General features: G+C 39.2%; 1 protein-coding gene across 1 annotated transcript; it reads right to left on the minus strand.

The window, feature by feature from the left end:
* Positions 1-328: 328 nt before the first annotated feature.
* LOC126334407 (6-phosphofructo-2-kinase/fructose-2,6-bisphosphatase-like) lies at positions 329-10,517 on the minus strand. The gene is made up of 10 exons (XM_049996831.1): positions 8,718-10,517; positions 7,592-7,714; positions 5,694-5,854; positions 4,059-4,193; positions 3,813-3,966; positions 3,603-3,706; positions 3,204-3,422; positions 2,871-3,105; positions 2,084-2,211; positions 329-1,739 (listed from the first exon to the last, which is right to left on the minus strand). Exons 1-10 carry the CDS (start codon positions 8,815-8,817, stop codon positions 1,632-1,634), a joined length of 1,467 nt encoding a protein of 488 aa, XP_049852788.1. The 5' UTR covers positions 8,818-10,517; the 3' UTR covers positions 329-1,631.
* Between the last annotated feature and the right edge of the window lie 10,915 nt (positions 10,518-21,432).

The raw sequence follows: 21,432 nt of genomic DNA on the forward strand, positions 1-21,432 counted from the left end.
TTCATACATTCCAGTCTTTTAGGCCATATTTTTCTCCGGGAAATAAACTTTATTATGTCACTAAGTACGAAACTTCTTTACAACAACATCCTGTTACAAGTCCTGTTTCTGTCAGCAAATTCAAGACTTGATACCAAGAAATAGAATTCTGTTCTATTTCTTTGCTAGGCCAGTTTCCCTGCAATGTGTCCTATCTCACACATTTTGCTTGAAAGACTAACTTTTATTGTGTTAAAAAAAAAGTAGTGTGTACAATGATTTACATAGAATACTAACCAGCAGACATTGACATTCAAATTAGGGTGTTACCAATAACCAAAAGCATAAATAATTTTGAATAGTTTTTTATTAAATATTATTTGCATATAAAAAAGATCACAGTAATCACATAAAAAAGATTTGTGAATGGCAATTAAATACTACGGACATAATTGACCACAATAAACAAATAGCACCTGTGGGCTTGCTCCTCTTATAACAGTCATACCACAGGTAACTCTGTATTCACTACATTTTATATTCAAACGATACCCCAAAAATTTGCGACACTGTTTCACTCAACACTCAGGTTCGCTTTCCACATAGTTCACAATGAGGCACATTTGGGGATTACTTACATTATCAGTCAGATCTTGCACTTCTTTTATTGTTACATGACTATGGGAGGACAAATTTACTTAGTCACATTAAAACAGAGTAACACAGTTCAATAACTAGAGTATTTTCTTTATAAAAAACGGTTTTGTTGATAAAACTTGCATTGAACTGCATGAATACAGCACCTGATGCAGTATACAAACTGCAGCCAAGCCTGTAGTCTTTAAAAACTTTCTTATTATAACAAACGAATAAGATCTTAAGTACTTAATAAAAGCTACCATTGTGTTAACAACCTTCAGAACACAGGATACTGCAAGTCTAGAAGTTTTGCATGAAAACATGCAAAATGCAATATAAAAAAATGGAGCTAACTTGCAACAAACAATTGGCACAGATATTATCCTGTTACAGCTCACTTACAAGTATATTACGTCCAGTGACATTGCTGTTCTGCTAGTTCTTATTCCCAGAATCACAGATCATATGCAAGGAAGCAATATTTTCTTTATCCATAATACAATTTATTCACTGATCTAATAGGAACTTCACAATAAAATTGGCAAGTAATCTCGACAACAGACAAAACCTACCGCATGCATATACTGCTTAACATAAATACTGAATTTTAAATTTGAATTTCAGTTATGTCAAAATTTGTTTTACCACTGGAATGACAGGGGTAATAAGGATGTAGAAATTTCATAAAAAGGGCTGGTACAAAGTACTCTTTCCTACTCTGAATGATAATCTACAATTTTAGTCCAAAACTACTTTGATGCTCTATACAAAATACATTCATAAAAGGTATAGAACATAGATCTAAAAACTTTAATTTCAGAATATATAAAAAACTTCAACAGTGTCTGTTGGTCTCTCATTAAAATTAAGTTGTACTTTCAATCTGCCAATGTGATGTCACACACAGCATATTTCAACAAGCAGTATCTAAACCTCATTTTTGCACTCAGCATATGTTTACAAAACATTGTGTTCACATGTGAAACTTAAAAAGTCAGCTACACTAGATCTGTTCAATGCTGCTCAATAAGTGATTGTTTCAGTTTCCACAGGTCAAGAGCATCATAATGGGAAGGTACAGTAATGAGAGCATCTTGCGTTGTGCGATCTGGAGAGCAATTCTGAAATGAAGAAAGGAAGAGACATGTAATAATCTGCAAGTTACAACCCCACCAAAAACAATCAAGATCATTGCAACATACCATTTTCCACACATCTGCTCAGAAAATTATGTTGACTAAGGCAATACTAATATTGCTTGGAATTACAATCTACAAAATCTCTCTTTCCACATATCTCTCTGTCTCTTCCCCCCTTTTTTTCCAATATATAATAAAATTAATGCCAAAGGAGCACATAATTAAAAATCTCTGGAAATCAGTAATGTGAAAGACAGCCACTAGTACCTTGCACATTTAAGGGTATGGAAATGGAACTGAAACTGCACAACTATCTATTTCCTCACCTTTGGCTGTTGCCTGTAGGTATCAACACATTCTACAGGCAACCTTGTACATTCCATTTTGTAGTGGTAGCCATCAGATGTCAACTTTATGACTGTGTGCAGTGGGACATTTATGTATGGAAGGTCCTCTGAAATACAAACATTTCCTCAGAATTGCAAACAACATGCAAAACAATTTTCATTTAAACACAAAACCAATATTAACTCTGTAAACACAAACATTTAAAAGTTGGCTGGTACTTTATGTGAAAAATATAGAATAGTTCACACTAGGGTCCAACAGATGATTCCTTACAATCATCAGAAAAATAACTATATATTAAGAAATTTATTTTGTTATCCACAGATCAAAAAATACAGTTTAAAATTTTAGAAACATTTTATCTTAATTCTATTGGAAAATTGGCAGTTACATCAATTTTTTTTCATATAATGGAACAATTCCAATAAAATAAAGATATCTATTTATTGGTGCCTGTTGCAGTGTTCTGATGATCACAGACTGTTTACCCCATGGGAATCTGCTGAAGCTGGCGAGGAGCAGGTGCCAGTCTAGGAGGCATATTACAACTTCTATACTCCTCCGCCAGTGATGCTTGCTCCTCACCAGATTCAGCAGACTCCCATGGAGTAAGGGGTCTGATGATGACCACAACAGTGGTTGAAACCAGTCGGCAATCAATAAACAAACATCTTTATGATGTTGGGATTGTCTTATGATATAAAAAAAATCAGTTTCTATGTTTCTAGAAGTACTTCTGTCACAATAACATCACAGTATATATACCTGGTTGTTTATTGAGAAAATATCCCAGTACACATCGTAGTACAGCTTGATGGCTGACAACTAATATGTTCTCACTGTGTTCTAGCTCTAGCAAGATTGTCTCCAAACGATTCATTATATCGATATACGATTCACCCCAGGGATAGCGGTACCTAAGTTTATCTTGGTCACGCCATGCAAATTCCTGAGGGAACTTCTCTTGCATCTCTTCATAACTGAGACCTTCACAAACACCCTACAACAAAGACAGTACGAGCATAAGATTTGTATACAATAAATGAACATCTTACATAAAACTTTATATTTTACATTCGCTCAGTGCACATTACTTACAGCATCCAATTCATTCAGCTCTGAAAAGTGTTCCACAGGAGCTCCAATTCCCTGGACTGTTTGCTTTGTGCGCTTCAGTTCACTGGTCCACACCCTCAAGTTGGGGATATGAAGAGCATTGATATGTTGTGCCAAAGATTTGGCATATATTCGACCTCGTGGTGATAAATCTGCATCACCACCAATGCGACCTAATACATTATTCTCACTTTCTCCATGCTGCAATGTCACAATATGATACATGATTAGTGTTTCATCACACAGACTTTAATAGAAGAAAATCAGAAAATCGAGCACTTATTTGATCTAAATATATTGTATAAAGACCTGTAGGCCAGGTCTTAAGACTTTTGGGACAGGCCCATTAATAGCACATCTGATGGAAAATATCATACTTACCCTTGAAAAGTAAAATGTTTTTGGAGCTGGCCTGAAATTTGAAAGATACATCAGAACTTTAGCCTCAAGATGACCTGTGACCTTGTGGGTAGCAATTGACTCTCCTGAAATTGGAGCAGGGCACATTTAATTAAAATCCTTTATGCATGAAACTTTTATGTGAGTTATCTAATCAATTGTAAGTTTCAGTAAGCATAATAACCAACTCACCATCATTGATGTACTTGATGAAACGGTATTGCGGCTCATGTTTTGAGCTCATAGGTTCATACTGTTCAATATAGTGTTGTATTTTATGATTGAAATCGTCCATAGCCTTTTCAGAATTCATATCTTTATAATCTGGGCTATTCTGTAATGTTTCCTAATAGTAAAAAAAGTAACAATTAATGCCACTGGCCAACTGAAGCACCTCGTCAAATAAATCAGTACAGTGAAATATTTGAAAGTACTTACATTGACATTCCTTGAAAGAATGCCATTGTCATCACAAACACATTCAATAAACAAGCACCTATAGCCCATACGTTTCTCAAAATGGTCATGTACTTTCTGCCGCTGATAATGAGCTATGTGTGTCCCATCCAGGATCTGAAAAAAAAAAAAAAAGAAAGACGTATGAAAACTTTGCATCTTACCAATTTTTAAGAAAGAGATGTAAGACAAACAGTGGAAGTTTTACTAATTTCTGAAACTCAAATGTAGCTTACTGTAATTGCTTTTTACTTCTTTGGAAAAAATCTACAATAGTGTGATACAGTAGTAACATAAACACTTTTTTTACAATAGTGTATTGCAACGTTGCAACTGAGCATTCAAAATTTTACACCTGATTGTCAGATACTATTAACAACAATGCTGGACTAAGCAGCAGTATCTAGTGGCATGAACTGGCCCAATCTAATTTCACAAGAATTTCGGGGCCCAGCTAGTTTCTCAAAGAATACATTTTTAAAGACACTAAAATATGTACAAATCTTATTGTTCCAGAGGTTCAAGAAAAAGGTGCAATGGACAATGGGGCCAATGAAAATAGAATTATCATGTTTTAAACACAACACAGTTTTTTAAAAAAAGGAAAACTGGGGTTGTAAATGTGTATAAGAAGAAAAAAAAAATTCAAAATAGGTGTTTCGTAGTGGTTATGATAGTGGTGCAAATGGCTAAAAGAAAACTAGCACAAGAATACAAGACTGTATAATTACTCTTAAACTGTGATGCAAAAGCTGGTGTGGCATTTATCAACTAACTCAACTCATTTACTAATGACTGTGTGTTGCTTCCTCCTTTCTCTGAACGGTAGTGTCTGCTTATTGACTCACCTTCGCAATAACTGTGACTGAATGCCTGTATCAAACCTCCCTTTAACATATATTTTATTAAACCCGGGAGCCTAAAAAAATGAAGTTAGTTTAGTGTTTGATATACCATTAATGGCAAAGTCAACAGAGACTGAGTACAAGCCTGAAGTAAATAAACTTAGGGAATAAACTGTCCATGCTTTTCTAGAGAAGAAACATCTAGGTGTTTGGAGAAGCCACAAAACACCTACATCTGAATGACCAGATAGGAATTGCAAATCATCTCTCCAACCTTAACTGTTCTAAAATTGCTACAGTGAAGAGGTAAAAAGTTTTATCTCCGTGATAAGACAAAAGAACAGTGAATCAGTGACAACTAAATTTTCAGAATACCTTACTCACAGCAGACTGAAAACGGCAATTCATTCTCTGAGAAATGCTCACAAGGCACATAATTAACTCTTGTATCTAATGCCGCACAATTCATTCTTCTTAATAACAGTGGTCTGACATAATGCTTTCATTTAAATAGTGGCTACTAAAGTTTCCTTTCAGAATACAGTCACAATTATACAGAAGCTAGCAAGTTTATGAAAACTGACACTTTCTTGTTCATATCACAAAAAACGACGAGCCAATAGATGTGACCTTAGCGTGAAATAACACAGTTGCCGAACTTGCAGATCACCACAGAAAGGCAGTAACAATGTACGCCAGGAATTCAAGGCTAATTTTGTTTACGAGTGCATATGCACCTAAAGTACCTAAGCCAAATTACCACAGAACTCACCACGATGTTGCCACCACCTTTCAGCCAGTCGGTGGCATCATCCATGGCAAGCTGGGCACTCTTAGCCCGGATCTCCATTGCTTCTTTATTATCTGCTCGAAACAGATTGTGGTTGTCATACCGCTCCACCAGCTTACGTCGGTAATTGCTAACTGTAAAAACTGCAATAGCAGAAAAAAGAAAACACTCCTCAGAATGCAGAAAAATAGTCTGTTGTTACATGCAGCTCCACGTATATATGCATCTCACTTTACATGTGTCTTCTTTTCTTTGTGTGGTTGCTCATAGCAAATACTGTAGTTCATTATTTTTTTCACAATTGTTTCTGTCTGATAGACTTGCAGGCTCTAACAAATGAGTTAAAAAGCCTCTCAAGATAGTAAATAAATTAAACAAACAAAGAACAATTTTATATGGAGAAAACTGTGTTCAATTTGTACATGTGTGACATTTTAATATCGACAAAGACGAAAGCACAAGTTTAAAAAAAGAGCAGTTATTTATAACAAAAAATCTATGTATGAAATGAAAGGTAGAAGGAAAGAATGGGGAGGTCTATTGTTCATTAACATTAGAGTCATTACAGTAGATGCTTGGACTGGTCAAGGATGTGTGAAGGAATTTGTCATAGTATTTGAGAAGGAACTTTCCCACCATTTGTCTGAAATGGTGTCAAGAAACAGTAACCAATGTAAATATTGACAACTTAACAAGAATTTGAGCTCTAGTACTTCCAGAATCTCAATTCACCTAGTCTCCTTAACATTCCCTGTAAAGGTGAAATTAGCTAGACAGACACTAAATCAAAATTTCAGTAGTGTAGTTCTTATTTATGGACAAACCCTAAAACAAATAATTTTCAGTAATGTAGCCTTTCTCATTTACAGAATTAATCACCATACAACAAATGTGTTGAAAAATATTACAATTGCCTATAATCAAAATAAACAGTAATCACTAGAATGTAGGATGAATATAACTTTGCAAAATGACCTATTGAGAAACACTGTTCCTGCTTTCTCTAGTAAGTCAAATTTAGAAAGTGCCTTCAATATATTCAGGAATAATAATTGCACTTATAATTACACAAGGACACAGTAAAATTTTTATTTTAAGACCAAAGGTTACTCCCACCAGATAATAAATTTTTTCAAAGTGTTGAAGGTAGAGGCTGTACAAAAAAACCCACACAGGGTCTTCCTATTGTTTTCAGTCTCTGGTTATCAAAGAAGAAATTATGGATCCAAAATGTTGTTGAGGCAGTACTTTATTGTGCCAACTCCTACAACCAGAAACCATTTTTTTCCTTTCTTTTCAATGTAGCTACTTCATAAACCTTACACATGAAGCCTGCCTGCAATAGTGTTGGTGAATGATATATTCCAACTGAGACTACAGAATTAATTCCAAAATGACTTCAGTAACTAAAAGAAAAAAATTACAAGAGGAAGCAAATTTGGGGGGGGGGGGGGGGGGGCGCTAGAGTGTGATGGTGGCTCCCGTTTCCCACTACATCTTGGCGATTGTGAGACTGATCTGTAGTGTACACCAGTGCTTATGTTAGATTGGAGGGTGAAAATAGAGTTCTCTGATGGCAAACCCAAATAATGAGAATATGATATAAAGGTTGTGATAACAGATTAGCAAACTGATCTGCAGCATAGACTTATGTCCACTTTCATCCTTTATTCAATGGGCCCTTCAATACACAACTTAAAACTGCAAGGTAAATTAAAAAATGGTCTAATAAGTGTTAAGCAAATATTGAAGATGTACTTTCGTGCATATTATGATCTTCATTGTACATCAATTATGAACAGTGCCCACTATGTGACTCTTACAAGGCAAGACTTCTTCACTAACAATACTTAAGTCACAATTATTTTGCAGAAGCTCACCTTTTGACATTTCACCAGTCCATCGCAGGTAGCGATCTAGCTTATGTGCTGTAGCTGACTTGGACCTTGCTGGCATTCCAACCATAACAACAACCAATCCCTTTGCTGAACGTGTGCTTGTGCCTGCAATAAATATACATGTACAAGGTCTGGAATAAAAGCTATGTTAGGTGACAAAAGGTCTTGGTAATACAATGATAGACACACACCAATATTTATGGTGTACTGTGGAATCTTTGTAGATTACATTATTTACTTCAAAATGCCAAGGTTCATTATAAAGCATTTCACCAGTAAGAATCCCACCCAGAGCACATGGGTCATCCCAAAAACTAAAATTTTCCTTCCTCATGATTTTTGAATAGGGGCTCCGTAAATTATATTTTGCTGTTCACTTGACTGTACTGGTGCGGCACAATCAATTCAGATGTTGCTTTTACAATAAGAATTAGTGAACGTCGCCCAGGTGTTATTCTTAGCACAAAAAGTGGTCTCACCCGTGACATAATCTTCATAAAGGCCTTTGTAAATAAACTTGGTAACTCACCGCGTTACCCCACCTTATACGTCGACTTACTGAAATAAACAGTATTTGCAAAAATAAATCCCATTACGAAAGGGAAATTCTCTCTTCCTAGCTGCTTAGGTGTTCCAGAACTGTCAGTGTGAACAAGTTTTTACCAAACTAGAAAAAGAAAACGGAGCGAGTTTCGCAACTAATTTCATTTATTACAAAATGTATGGTGTGTAAAATTGTTCACCGATAATTATAGAAACTCAGGCCGTGTGTTTGCAATTAATTATGTTGCTAACCTTAAAAGCATGTACGGATCTACAAAATTGTGTATTCATCACTTATGTATGTATCCAAAAATATACATGTAATCGAAGACACCTACATGATGTGCGCGATGTGTGGTTGATTAATAAGTAAAAGTCACTGACGTATGGGATGAGTCTTTGCCCCCCCCCCCCCCCCCCCCCCCCCCCGTCACTCCTTGATGGAAGCGGTCTGTTCATTACACACTACACCGAAGTGTTTGCACCACGGTGCACTAGATAATTCATTGTCTTTTCGCAATCACAATGCCTTAAAGTGAATACTGATGTACACTGGTCAACTCACCTCTAGTGCCATTATTGGCCTCCTTCTGCGAAGCCTCCAGCACAGCCAGTTCGTCCTTCGACGGCATGGTTTGCGGTGGGCTCATACGCGTCGGAGCCATCTCTTCCTTTTTTCTGGTACCACTCTCAAGCAACTTTCCCACGTGCGACAGCAAAGAAACGAGGCCTGCCAGCACCACTAGCGTCCGCTTCACAGGCTCGTTCGTCTCCGTCGTAGAGATGATGCACGAGCGATCTGTAGGATAATCCAGCCGCTTCAATACGGCGTTCAACGACCTTCTACTAAATGAGTTGATTCTTCTCTTCTGAAAAGTGATCCGAAGAAGTATGCCTTATTGACTGTTGTAAGTCTGGCCTCATGCCAATACACGCTCTGTCTTTAGTGGCCAGTGTTGTTGCTGGCTGAATTCGAAAACTGGAACCTGGTGCCAGTAAAACACTACTCTCTTTCCTCACTATTCCCGCAGACGAGATGCAATTTATAACATCTCACGACAACGGAGAACAAAAAAGTCCACACTAACTAGTAAAATACTGTCCAGTTAGCCTTACAATTTATAAAACGATTGCCTTCTCTACTTCAAGTACTCGATATTCGCAACAACCACTTTCAACCCACTCGCTTAATATCATTATTTGAAACGGAAAAGAAAAAGAAAACAGCACAAGTGCAGGGCTACACAGTCTCTCCACTGGTACCTCTTGCTCTTCTCAGTCTCTTCTGGAAGCACAACAAACGCAGCTGCGGCTTTATCCTATCGATTCCCAGTCCCAGATGCGCGCGCATCCGATCGCATTGCGCATGCGCGACATGTAGCTGGGAGCCCATTCCGGTCAGGCTCTGTTGCCATGCTGCTGCGCCGGCCAATGCGAAGGCGGCTGCGGTTGCGAAGAGGGGCGAAAGATCAAAACCTGGTCAGTTGCCGGACGAGAATTGCATCCTCGCTTTAAAACAGCTATTTCATTTGTCTTGTAAACTGTCTGCAAGGGAACTGTACGGGCAGAAGCTATGTTAACCTTTCACACAAAATACTGGTTGCCTCCTTATTTTAATGTTGCAGTCCTCACTGCCTGGGAGATCTTATGTAACGGAGAGTAACTTAGAATTAAAGATAATACCTTTTTATTTAAGGAACGTTTCTAACACACCTTATACTACTAAATCCGTTGGCTCGAAACAGTTGCTCACGTATCAGACAACTGCGGAAGGTGTACCAAAGTGGCATTTATCTTTCATTCACGAAATATGACTCAAGATGACCATCTTAAAGATCGCAGTAGACAAAGTGAGAACCAGTTTAACGAATAACGGAATATAATTTGCGTATATACCGGCAGGGGCATTCTCTCGACAGGCAGTGAAATCAGATGTAAGCATGTTCTGGAGAGGCAGATGGGTACAAAACTAAAGAGAAACCGTTCGTTCTTGACTGTAGTATATTCATGAGAAGACAACAAAGATCGTCCTGCGCTAGACAGCAGTGGCTTCTTTTCTTCTTAACAAAGATGACAGGCCGCCCGTTGTATTCGAGGCAAGGCTAGCAACGAAGAATGTAGATTTATTGGCGCGAGTGTGTTTAATTCAGTATCACGCCGTTCACCGATTCGTACTAAAGGAAATGCATTCGTGCGCAATTTGTAACCAATCTTCTGATAGGATTGAAAATTTCTGAGCGGGTAGAATGTAGCTCGTTATTCTGTACAAAGAATCATCAGCACTCAGAAGTAATATGCGATGTGCTCCACAAAACAGTTGTAGAACTATTGTCATTCATGTTGTTCAAAATGGCTCTGAACACTATGGGACTTAACTTCACTCTCCTAGAACTTAGAAGTACTTAAACCTAACTACCCTGAGGACATCACACACATCCATGCCCGAGGCAGGATTCGAACCTGCGACCGTATCGGTCGCGCAATTCCAGCCTGAAGCGCCTAGAACCGCTCGGCCACTTCGGCCGGCCATTAATGTTGTACTTATGGACTTAGTAGATAGTGTTAGTCTCACACTTTTCGCAGAAGATACTGTTATCTGTAAGAAGTCTGTCATTTGGTTTTGCCCTTATAATTATTGGTACGCACAACGTTATCCTGGATAGTCAGTCTTCCACAGCCATAGATGTCATTAAGACGTTTCTCCGGGAATATAATAAGACCATTACAGTTCTTTTCATATATTAAGGAATTAACAGAGGGTATTGGTTACAAACTCAGGTGTTGGAATAAACCCTGATTTCAGCTAAATTATAACAAAAATCAAAAAGCGCTTATTACATACTTACATATTTTCCATATCAATGCTGCCCTATCCTACATTCAAGATATTCGAAGGCAACCAAAACCACCGAGGATTTGCTTGCAACTGTTTTAACGACTGTCAGTGAGGATAGGCAAAACTCGATAAATTACAAAAACAACAGAGAAACCTAATTTGGTTATGGAGTGGACCTTTTATAATACGACCAGAAAAGAGCAATTTGCGGACTGGAACAGGAGCGGACTTAGCATCACAGAGCAGTTATCACCAGAAAGGTTGGCTTCCAGTTATTAAATAAGATCCATTACATGTATTGAACCGCATCATCGGTACTACCTATCCAAATCCACAAAAAAAATTCACTTAAATATTTGAGCTGAAAAATTGTTCTCTAAAGCAGGATGTGGTTTTTGTGAAGAATGCAATATACAGAGGGAAAAACTTCTCTCAAAAATGTTATTTTTATAGTCTGTAGAGAAAACGTTGTGGGATATGCACTATTCATTATTGCAGCATTTGTTGACTAATACATATTGTATTTGATGTATTTGTATATAGATGTTTACAGCACTCCAAAAATTCATCATTTGTCATCGATGTCGATGATAAAATCGAAAAAAAGAAGTAGTTCTGTGGCGCTGTTCGGGTCCGTACCTTAGGTTTTTTGTGCAAACGTTGAGATAAAATGATAACAAATGTTTTGGTATTATTATGACTGTTTTCTGTATTGCCTTTCAAGACCCCTGTACATTATACCTATGTTTGGACTGTCGCTCGTTGCTACGTAATCCGCTTTGCGCCGTTTATCTTTTGCTTTTCGACGTTGCCGTAGCTTTCACATTCGCTCGGCCCTGGTCTTTTTAGACTTTTTGGCTTACTTTCGATGCAAGCTTTCCTCAGATTGCATTTTCTATAATTTCAAGTATATTTAGAGCCATATGAGACAACGTCATAAATTATTTTATAATTTACAATTTAATACCGATATTCACTTATATTTCCGGGGAATATTTTTACTGTCCTAATAGTGTTCCGCAAGCTCTTCGCACTGACACAAGACTCGATGTCCAAGATAAACACGTTTCCACGCTGCGCCAGTTCATGACTTTACAAAAAGCTAATTCACATGCGTCTACGGTGATATGATGACGTCACACACAAGACAAATATTGCCCGGCAAAAAGGTACAGACAATATCTATCCGTTGTGGGCTCAAGCAGTGTTTACGCATTGTATGTCGCAGCTGTTAGACCTTAGTGAGGCTGTCTTGGAGTGCACCGAGCGCTCGTTGGAAAGCTGTGCGTGACACGTGCAGCCGGCCTCAAGGTCAGACCACACTCCGTGGCTTCACAGCGGTATGGTTCGTCAGCCTCTACACTCTTACAAGTTTGGTGCCCGCTCTCGCAAGCAACGGTCTGTTATAACCAGGTTCACACACGCAACTAACGTGGCTTTCTTTAGGCCCTTTCACACAGGAGGCTGTGCATCAGACTGCAGAGAGCTGAAGCGATTCTCGTCACATTGGCCCTTATGCGTTCTTTCACACGAGAGACTCAGAGCTTCGACTTCAGCTCATAGAGCCGCAGTGCAGCTTGTCATATGAAACGCCTGCACCTCGCTTTACACAGAGCCTTATGGGAGCTTTCACACGGGTGAGTCGCTCGTCGCCGTCCGCGCGCAGTTGCGGTACACATTGTTGACTCAGCGGCTCTATTCTTTCTGTTCATTGACGAGTGTAGATCACTAGTAAAGGTCTGCGTGAGTGTCTAAAACGATGGAGAAAACAATGAGTGTGTTCGACGTAGGGTGAAGTGCAACGTAGGCCACTGCTGTGGGACTGTTCCACACTTGATTATTCGAACAAAGTAAAGAAAGTCCGAAGCTTGGAACAAGGCCTGTAGAATATATACAAGGATTTTGACACCTTGCCGCCACATAAGAAGAAAATCACAGGTAAGTAAGTGTAAATATTTTTATCACCCTGTAGTTAGGTATTTTCTGTACAAACATACGAAACTGACACATCGTATTGCAGTTCGTTTTGTGCTAAGTGACAACACATCACAATTATTTTCCTCAACATTTATATAACGCTTATATTCGAGAATACTGTCATTCGCATTCTCCAGTACTGCTGACGAAGTAGTCTGCAGAGTAATTGCGAATACTTTTCACTGCAATCGATCTGCAGTTAGTAACTGAGCCACATTCTGTATCTTTAAAACCATCACACTGCAAACTATCTTCAAATTTTATTCCGTCTCTGGTGCGGGCAAAATTGTGAAGCACAACGCACCACTTTATAATGTCTAGCGTGGGATAGGTAAATCAAATGTTTTATGTATAATTTTGTTTCCGAAAGTCGAGTTCACGAAGAGAGAAAGTCAGAACTTCTTCCGTACCCTCCAATGTCAACAGCAGCGAAGCAATAGTTATGATCGCAAACAGCTAGAAGTACGATTGAAGAATAATGTTTGTAATTATAAAATATTGAGCCACTCCCTTGTGGAGGAATAATTCTAACATGCTTTCCATCTATTACGCCAACGCAGTTCGGGAAATCTGTTACTTTGAAAAATCCGTCAGCTGCTGCTTTCCACATTTCCTTGTTCGGCATTGGCACTGGCATAGTGTGATTCCATATCTTCCTGCATACATCCTGTATTATTTCAAACAAGATTGAAATTCCAGTTCGAAAAATAGAATACAGATCAGTAAGGAATGCACCAAATGCCAAGTACACGTAAGAAGAATAATTTTACATAAATATACTAATGACAAATATGATATTTTTGGCGAATGATGCACAAAAGAAGTGGGAGAATCTGAGTTTATCGTACGTGATGGGATAATAAAGATCTCGAGAAGTAAAGAGTGGTTCTGCAGCAACTAAAAAAAACTAACCTCCTGACCTCCTGTCATTTTTCAAATGGCTCTGAGCACTATGGGACTTAACATCTATGGTCATCAGTCCCCTAGAACTTAGAACTACTTAAACCTAACTAACCTAAAGACACCACACAACACCCAGCCATCACGAGGCAGAGAAAATCCCTGACCCCACCGGGAATAGAGCCCGGAAACCCGGGCGTGGGAAGCGAGAACGCTACCGCACGACCACGAGATGCGGGCTACTGTCATTTTTGTCACCTGTTGTTCAACACATGTAAGAAGAATAAGTTTACCTAAATATACGAATGACAAATATCATATTTTTGGGAATGATATGCAAAAGAAGTGGGAGAATCTGAGGTTATCGTACGTGAGGGATATTAAAATATGTCGAGAAGTAAAGAGTGGTTCTGCAGCAACTGGCAAAACTAAATGTATTTATTCTGACCTCCTGTCGTTTTTGTCGTCTTTTACTCAACACAGAATGTAAGAAAACAAAATATATGTTGCTCGTGTATTATCTTACTGTATAATTGAACGCATTCAAAGTGCGTTCATTTTAATGCTGTCAGATGTATAATTATTTCCAGAACATTCTCTAATTTATGTGAAGGAGATGACACAATTAGAAACGACGAAGCTGAAGAGGATAGCGACGAATTTCGAGCTAGTATTAATGAAGGGTAACGGGTTCCTTCAAAAATAAGAATTACAAAGGTCCAAAATCAGACAGAAAAATTGTGTAATGTTTTACACTGAAGCGTTGAAAGTAGAAAAGAGAACTGGACAACATCGCCTGATCAGGATAAACTTTTTTATTATCTTTGGTAACAACTTGGCAGGTATTCCAGAACACGGCAAGGTTCAGGCAAAATGAGAAAAGTGACTTCTAAATATAAGCTACAGGCTTTTACGACTATGCATCAGCCAGGTCATGCAAACTTTGCAGCACACACGGCACAACAATGTGATGTTCCACCAGTTGTTTTTTATCCACGCCAGCAGTTTTCCTCAAATGCCTTTGAAATAAGTCACCCAACTCTCTCCCCCCACCCCCATACAACCTCAGGTAAGTAGCGCTTACACACAACGTTCCTCTCAGCACATTTTTCAAAGTAACAGAATTCCCGAACCGCGTTGGCGCAATAAATGGAAAGCATATTAGGATTATTTGTCCACAAGACAAAGTTTTATAACTACAAGCATTATTTTTCAATCGTACTTCTGGCTGTCTGCGATTATAACTATTGCTTCACTGCTGTTGACGCTGGAGGGTACGGAAAAAGCTCTGGCTCTTCTGTCTTCATGAACTCGACTTTCGGAAACAAAATTATAAATAAAACATTTGAGTTACCTAGCCCACGCTCGTTGCCAGGGACCACAAAGCCAGATATGCGACCTGTTATTGTTGCTGATGAAGCATTCGGATTGTCCACGAATGTTATGCGTCCTTTTGCTGGAAGATCTCTGTCTGTGGAAAACAGAGCCTTTAAAACTGCCGCCTGTCTAGAGAAAGACATCTTATTGAATGTACATTTGGAATATTGTCGAAGAAGTGGCGAATTTTTCACCGACCATTGAATGTCTCCCGCGAGTTTGCAGAAGGCATTATAAGCTGCATGCGCTGTGCTTCACAATTTTGTCAGCACCAAAGACGGAATAAAATTTGAAAATAGTTTGCAGTGTGATGGTTTTAAAGATACAGAATGTGGCTCAGGTACTAACTGCAGATCGATTGCAGTGAAAAGTATTCGTAATAACTCTGCAGACTACTTCGTCAGCTGTACTGGAGAATGCGAGTGACAGTATTCTCGAATATAAGCGTTATATAAATGTTGAGGAAGATAACTGTGATGTGCTGTCACTTAACACAAAATGAACTGCAATACGATGTAGCCGTTCGTATGTTTGTACAGAAAATACCTAACTACAGAGTGATAAAAGTATTTACACTTACTTACCTATGATTTTCTTCTTCTGTGGCGTCAAGGTGTCAAAATCCTTGTTATACGTTCTGCAGATCTCTTTCCAAGCTTCGGACTTTTTTTTTACTTTGTTCGAACAATCAGGTGTGGAACAGTCCCACAGCACTGGTCTATGTTGCACTTCCGCAATGAAACTCTCTACGTCGAACACACTCACTGGTTACTCCATGGTTTTAGACACTCACGCAGACGTTTGCGTGTGGACGGCGACGAGCGGCTCACTGTATCCCGAGTGAAAGCTCCCACAAGGCTCTGTGTAAAAGCGAGCTGCAGGTGATTCTTTGACAAGCTACATTGCGGCTCTGTGAGCCGAAGTCGGAGCTCTGAGTCTCTCGTGTGAAAGAACGCATCGCATAAGTGCCAATGTAACGTGTGAAAGGAGCCTTAGTGGCAACGTGAGCTAGCGTTCACACAGGACGCCACAAATACTTCGTAGTTGCACAGCTTTCAATATGGCGTCAACTGAAGTCATATACGCGGGTATGCATGTTACTCTGTAGGGTACGGCATTAGAGCTATGGCAAGAGGAAGACGAAACCCAAGTGTTGGATCCGGAAACAGATTTCGCACAGAGATAAGTCAGGGGCCATAAAAGCATTTATAAAAGGAATAACTCTCAAAAACAAAAACGCTTTCTGCAGTGGCAATCTAACAACAGTTGGTATGTAAATATCATATACAGACACACAACTCCTCCAAGGTCTTAGAATCTTACTATATCCATTGATATAGGCATTTCGAATAACTAATTTTTAGTTTAATAGCTGCCACATCACACACGGGAGCTATTTCTTGCATATAACACACAATTTACACAATGCTTGGTTTCAGGAATCACGAAGTTTATACAGCTAGACCTTTAGGTTACATATATTTAGTTTATTTACCGGGTGATCAAAAAGTCAGTATAAATTTGAAAACTGAATAAATCACTGAATAATGTAGATAGAGAGGTACAAATTGACACACATGTTTGGAATGACATGGCGTTTTATTAGAAACAAAAAAATACAAAAGTTCAAAAAATGTCCGACAGATGGCGCATCATCTGATCAGAGTAGCAATAATTAGCATAACGAAGTAAGACAAAGCAAAGATGATGTTCTTCACAGGAAATGCTCAATACGTTCGCCATCATTGCTCAACAATAGGTGCATTCGAGGAATAATGTCGTGAACAGCACTGTAAAGCATGCCCGGAGTTATGGTGAGGCATTGGCGACGGATGTTGTCTTTCAGCATCTGTAAAGATGTCGGTCGATCACGATACACTTGCGACTTCAGGTAACCCCAAAGCCAATAATCGCACGGACTGAGGTCGGGGGACCTGGGAGGCCAAGCATTACGAAAGTGGCGGCTGAGCACACGATCATCACCAAACGACGCGCGCAAGAGATCTTTTACGCATCTAGCAATATTCTTTTTTTTTTGTTCTAATAAAACACCATGTCATTCCAAGCATGTGTGTCAATTTTTACCTCTCCATCTACATTATTCCGTGGTTTATTAAGTTTTCAAATTTATACTGACTTTTTGATCACCCGGTATTTATTCATCCAAAAATCTTTTAAGATTGTGGGATACATCATTGATTTGCAAATATTGCCCTCCCCCCCCCCCCCACACACACACATACACACTGCTGCAGAAAATCAAACATAAGTTGCTGTTCTTGTAGTTCCATAAGCTGATACAGTGTACCTGCCGACCACAGTTTACTTTTTTCAGTGATAAAATAAAACCATACTGAAATCGAATAGAGTAGGGCAGCAATTAGACCTCGATAACTGTAATAGAATGCTCGTGTTTCGAGCTGCCACCAGGGAGCAGTGGTGGAAGGAAATTGGCGCAACAAAGCACAACCAAGTTGAACTTTATGTGGATTGATAAAAGCTGCGTCTCTTACGTTGCGCCATTAAAAACTGAGACTTCCCACATGATACTGCGGTATGCCGCTAGCTGTGGCGACACTTTTTCTGCGTGTGTCAACCCGGATTATGATCAAAGGACGAGAGAGTTGTGCTTGCAACAGACCGTCCTGATTTAGCTTTTCCATGATTTTCCTAAATCGCTCCAGGCAAATCCCGGATAGTTTCTCTGAAAGAGCACGGCCCACTTACTTCTCCATCTTTGAATCAATGCTACGTTGTGCTCGGCCTCTAATGAGCTCGTTGTTGGTGCGACATTAAACCCTGATCTTCCCAAGTTTCTTCCCATTCGCTTCTGCCCCACATATATCCCCACTCATCTTCGTTCCGCTTACATGCTATCTGCGATGGACAGTGGTCATACTGTTTTGGCTCGTAAGTGCATTTCATAAGAGTTTACAGTAGATGCATGTCATCGATGCTGGACGGTAGTGTTGTGGGTCACTTATGCTACCCTTCTTGCAGAAAGATGTAACCTGTGATTTCTTCAGTCACTGGACACAGTTTTGGCTTCGAGTCATCTACAGTATATTATGACTGAAATAGGAGCTAACTCATCTGAAAAATCTGAATCGAATCTAGCAGACAATATCTGTACTTTCCATCGTTACTTATGCCTTACGTTCAGTGCTTTTATTCTAAAAAAAAAAAAAGTTTGGGGGTACTCCGACATTGGAAATAATGCAGCGAAAATTACTTATAACTGAAGCATGGGATACCACCCTTCTGCTTTTAGCCGTGACATAATCAACATGTCAGACTGAAAAAAAAAACTGGTATCGGACTCTTCAGTTGACTTTCAGCTCAAAGGCAGCAGGCGATACCAAGAAACACCCAAACAAACAAGAGAATGTGCTATCGAACAAAACAGTTTATATCACCTCAAATGAAGCATGCGATTCCCACCAACTGAACAATTAAAGAAAATGGTATCGTACACTTCAATTGACCTATAATACACCTCAAATGAAACAGGCGAGTCCAATCAACCCTCCGACATACAAAACAATACGAGGAAATATTACCGAACACATATTTTAACCTATAAAACACCACTAAAAGACACAATACAACAAAAACCATTCACATCTATCATCAACAACAATAGAAACTACACTACAAAAATCTTTTGTAACCTTGATTGGCTCCCGAAATGGCATAGATAATGGGTGGTATCCCGTGATTCAACGGACCCAATTTTTAATACAGCTGAAAATTTATTTAACTATGAAACTATAGTGTAACTTACATTAATAGCATGTCAATGACAACGCTTTTCCCACCAAAAACTGCACTGGTATCGTTCGTATTGCAATTAACAAAACGAAAAAATGAAATAAAGAATCTACGTCCGCGAAATAAATCTTTGGCACTCTTCCAACTTCTCAACATCGTGGAAAAAATTACTTTGTTGACGAAAAAATTTTTCGCGACTGCGATGCGAGTATGTAAGCAACGATATGTAGGCAGGGGATTAGTGTGGCATTCGTGTCTTTAGGACGTGAGTGCGGTGCGGAAACATGAACTAAAGTGACGTTATTACCAAATGCGTCCAAACAGGACTACCGAAAGACGAACATCGGCAGGTGTCCATCGAAGAATGAACAAAGCGTATGGGGCAGCATGTCCATCGAAAACAACCGTTGTGGAATGGTTCGCCAAGTTCCATACCGGTCGCGATTCGATACAAGGCACTGGGCGGTCTAGAAGGCTAGCCTGCTTTTTCGCAGAAATAACGCAACTCATGTGGAGTAATCGCGCTCCCACCCTGTAGTCCTTATCTCTACTCAGGCGATTATTACGCCTTCTTCGGTACCATAATAAAGCCCTTGAAGGGTCAACAATTCGAGTCAGATGAGGATTGCAGCACGTAGTTAAGGACTTCTTTATATAGCAGGACACGGTGTTTTACCAAACGGGCATCTCGAATCTGGTGCGTCGATGGGACGATTGAATGCTCACGGCGACTTTGCACTTATTGGGATACCTATTTTGGACTATGAGGCCTTTGAACTGAAATTTGTGGCTCGCCCTATATAAATTAATGAAAAGTATATTACTGGCGAAAAACTTAATTATGTTAAAAACCAATAATGCGTAAGCATGTGGCGCAATGATACAAACAAGATAGATGCCAAGTCGAATTATGGACAACACAGCAGGAATAAATTAATATTGCGACAGAGCAGCTAAGACGTCGAAAGTGCTGTCACTAAAGGAACTTTATTTACATATGAAAGAATTCAATGAGTGATTCCCAAGTCAGCGAATTTCTGTGCGGGAACAGAAAATTACAGAATGCATTAGTTGTCTTTTTTTTTTTTCATTTCACTCAGAGGTGTAGAACGGGCTGTTCGAGATAGGGGCCATTGCTTTCACGCAACAACCTGCTGAGCTGATAATAATGCGGAGGGATTCCCAGTTTGGAATACCAGATCTGGCATACGTTTTACATCGGAGATAAACTACCAGAAAGCCTTGGTAGGAACCGAAGGACTGGAACTAATTTAATTTGTACCCACATAAAAATGTGAGAGAGCTACAAAGAGAGAGTGGAGGAGACATGTTTGCAAGTCGGTGACAAGATTATGAAGGCAACCGTCGTCGTAGAGAGTAAATGGCACTGCAATGGAGCAGTCTTCCAGATACGAACAGATGCCGGATACAAATCAGTGCGCTTATACTACAGTACGTACAGACTTTTGAGATATCTACTAGAGAATATGTGCCTTACCGGTAGACAGCAGTTTGTCAGACATTGATAAAAATACGGGCATTTCCTATACATATGGTATACAAATCTTAGATATTGGGATATTGAACCCCATTGTTATAACCATTCCGCCTCAATCGCTTAAGCATTTTTGTTACATACCACGTTACATGTTTTGCCCGTGGCATTCTGAGACAGAAACATAGGAGTTCTAAGTTCTGTGTCCAAAAGTGACATCCGCAGAACGTGTAACATGGAATAATAAAAAGAATACAGTCCTTAACCGACCCACACGATATTACACATAAAAATCATAATGACAGTGCACGGTTATTTATTTCACTTATTAAAAACATTTTTTAACTTTGAAGAATCCAGTCATTTCTTATCACTAATTATAGTACGGAGGTTATAAGAAAAAGCTTATATAAGGAAGTACGTACCTGCTAATGACTTTCCACAGATGAAAGAATTGGAATAGCTCTGTCGAAATGTATCACGGGCAAAATGTTAATTTATTTGCAGTTCTACTTCTGGACAAACTCTCGCGTTCACTCACACATAGAAGCCGTTTAAAACGCTCACCGCGAACGGAGAACGTTCGGTCACTTAAGTACGAATGTCTGCAGACAAAGCGGCACTAAATACTGTAGAAGCCCGCACGCGAGGACGACACGGTCTTTATAGTGGCGCTTATCTTGGCCGGAAGGCTTCAGGGTTAATACTCGTATGCTTTCGCCTGACAACATTGTTTACGATTAGAATAACGCAAATGTCGTCGACAGATGAGAGATGGATCACCGGCGTGGGAGAGCACGTCTACACGTCATAACAGCAAAACAGACTGGGAGGTGTTGACATCTTCTTTCATCTGTGACACACTGAAAATACATAAATCACTGTCACACGTTAAATGGTTCGTTGCGCCTGAGTTACACATTA

The sequence above is a fragment of the Schistocerca gregaria genome, chromosome 2 (genome assembly GCF_023897955.1).
Source record: "Schistocerca gregaria isolate iqSchGreg1 chromosome 2, iqSchGreg1.2, whole genome shotgun sequence".
Classification (NCBI taxonomy): Eukaryota; Metazoa; Arthropoda; class Insecta; order Orthoptera; family Acrididae; genus Schistocerca; species Schistocerca gregaria.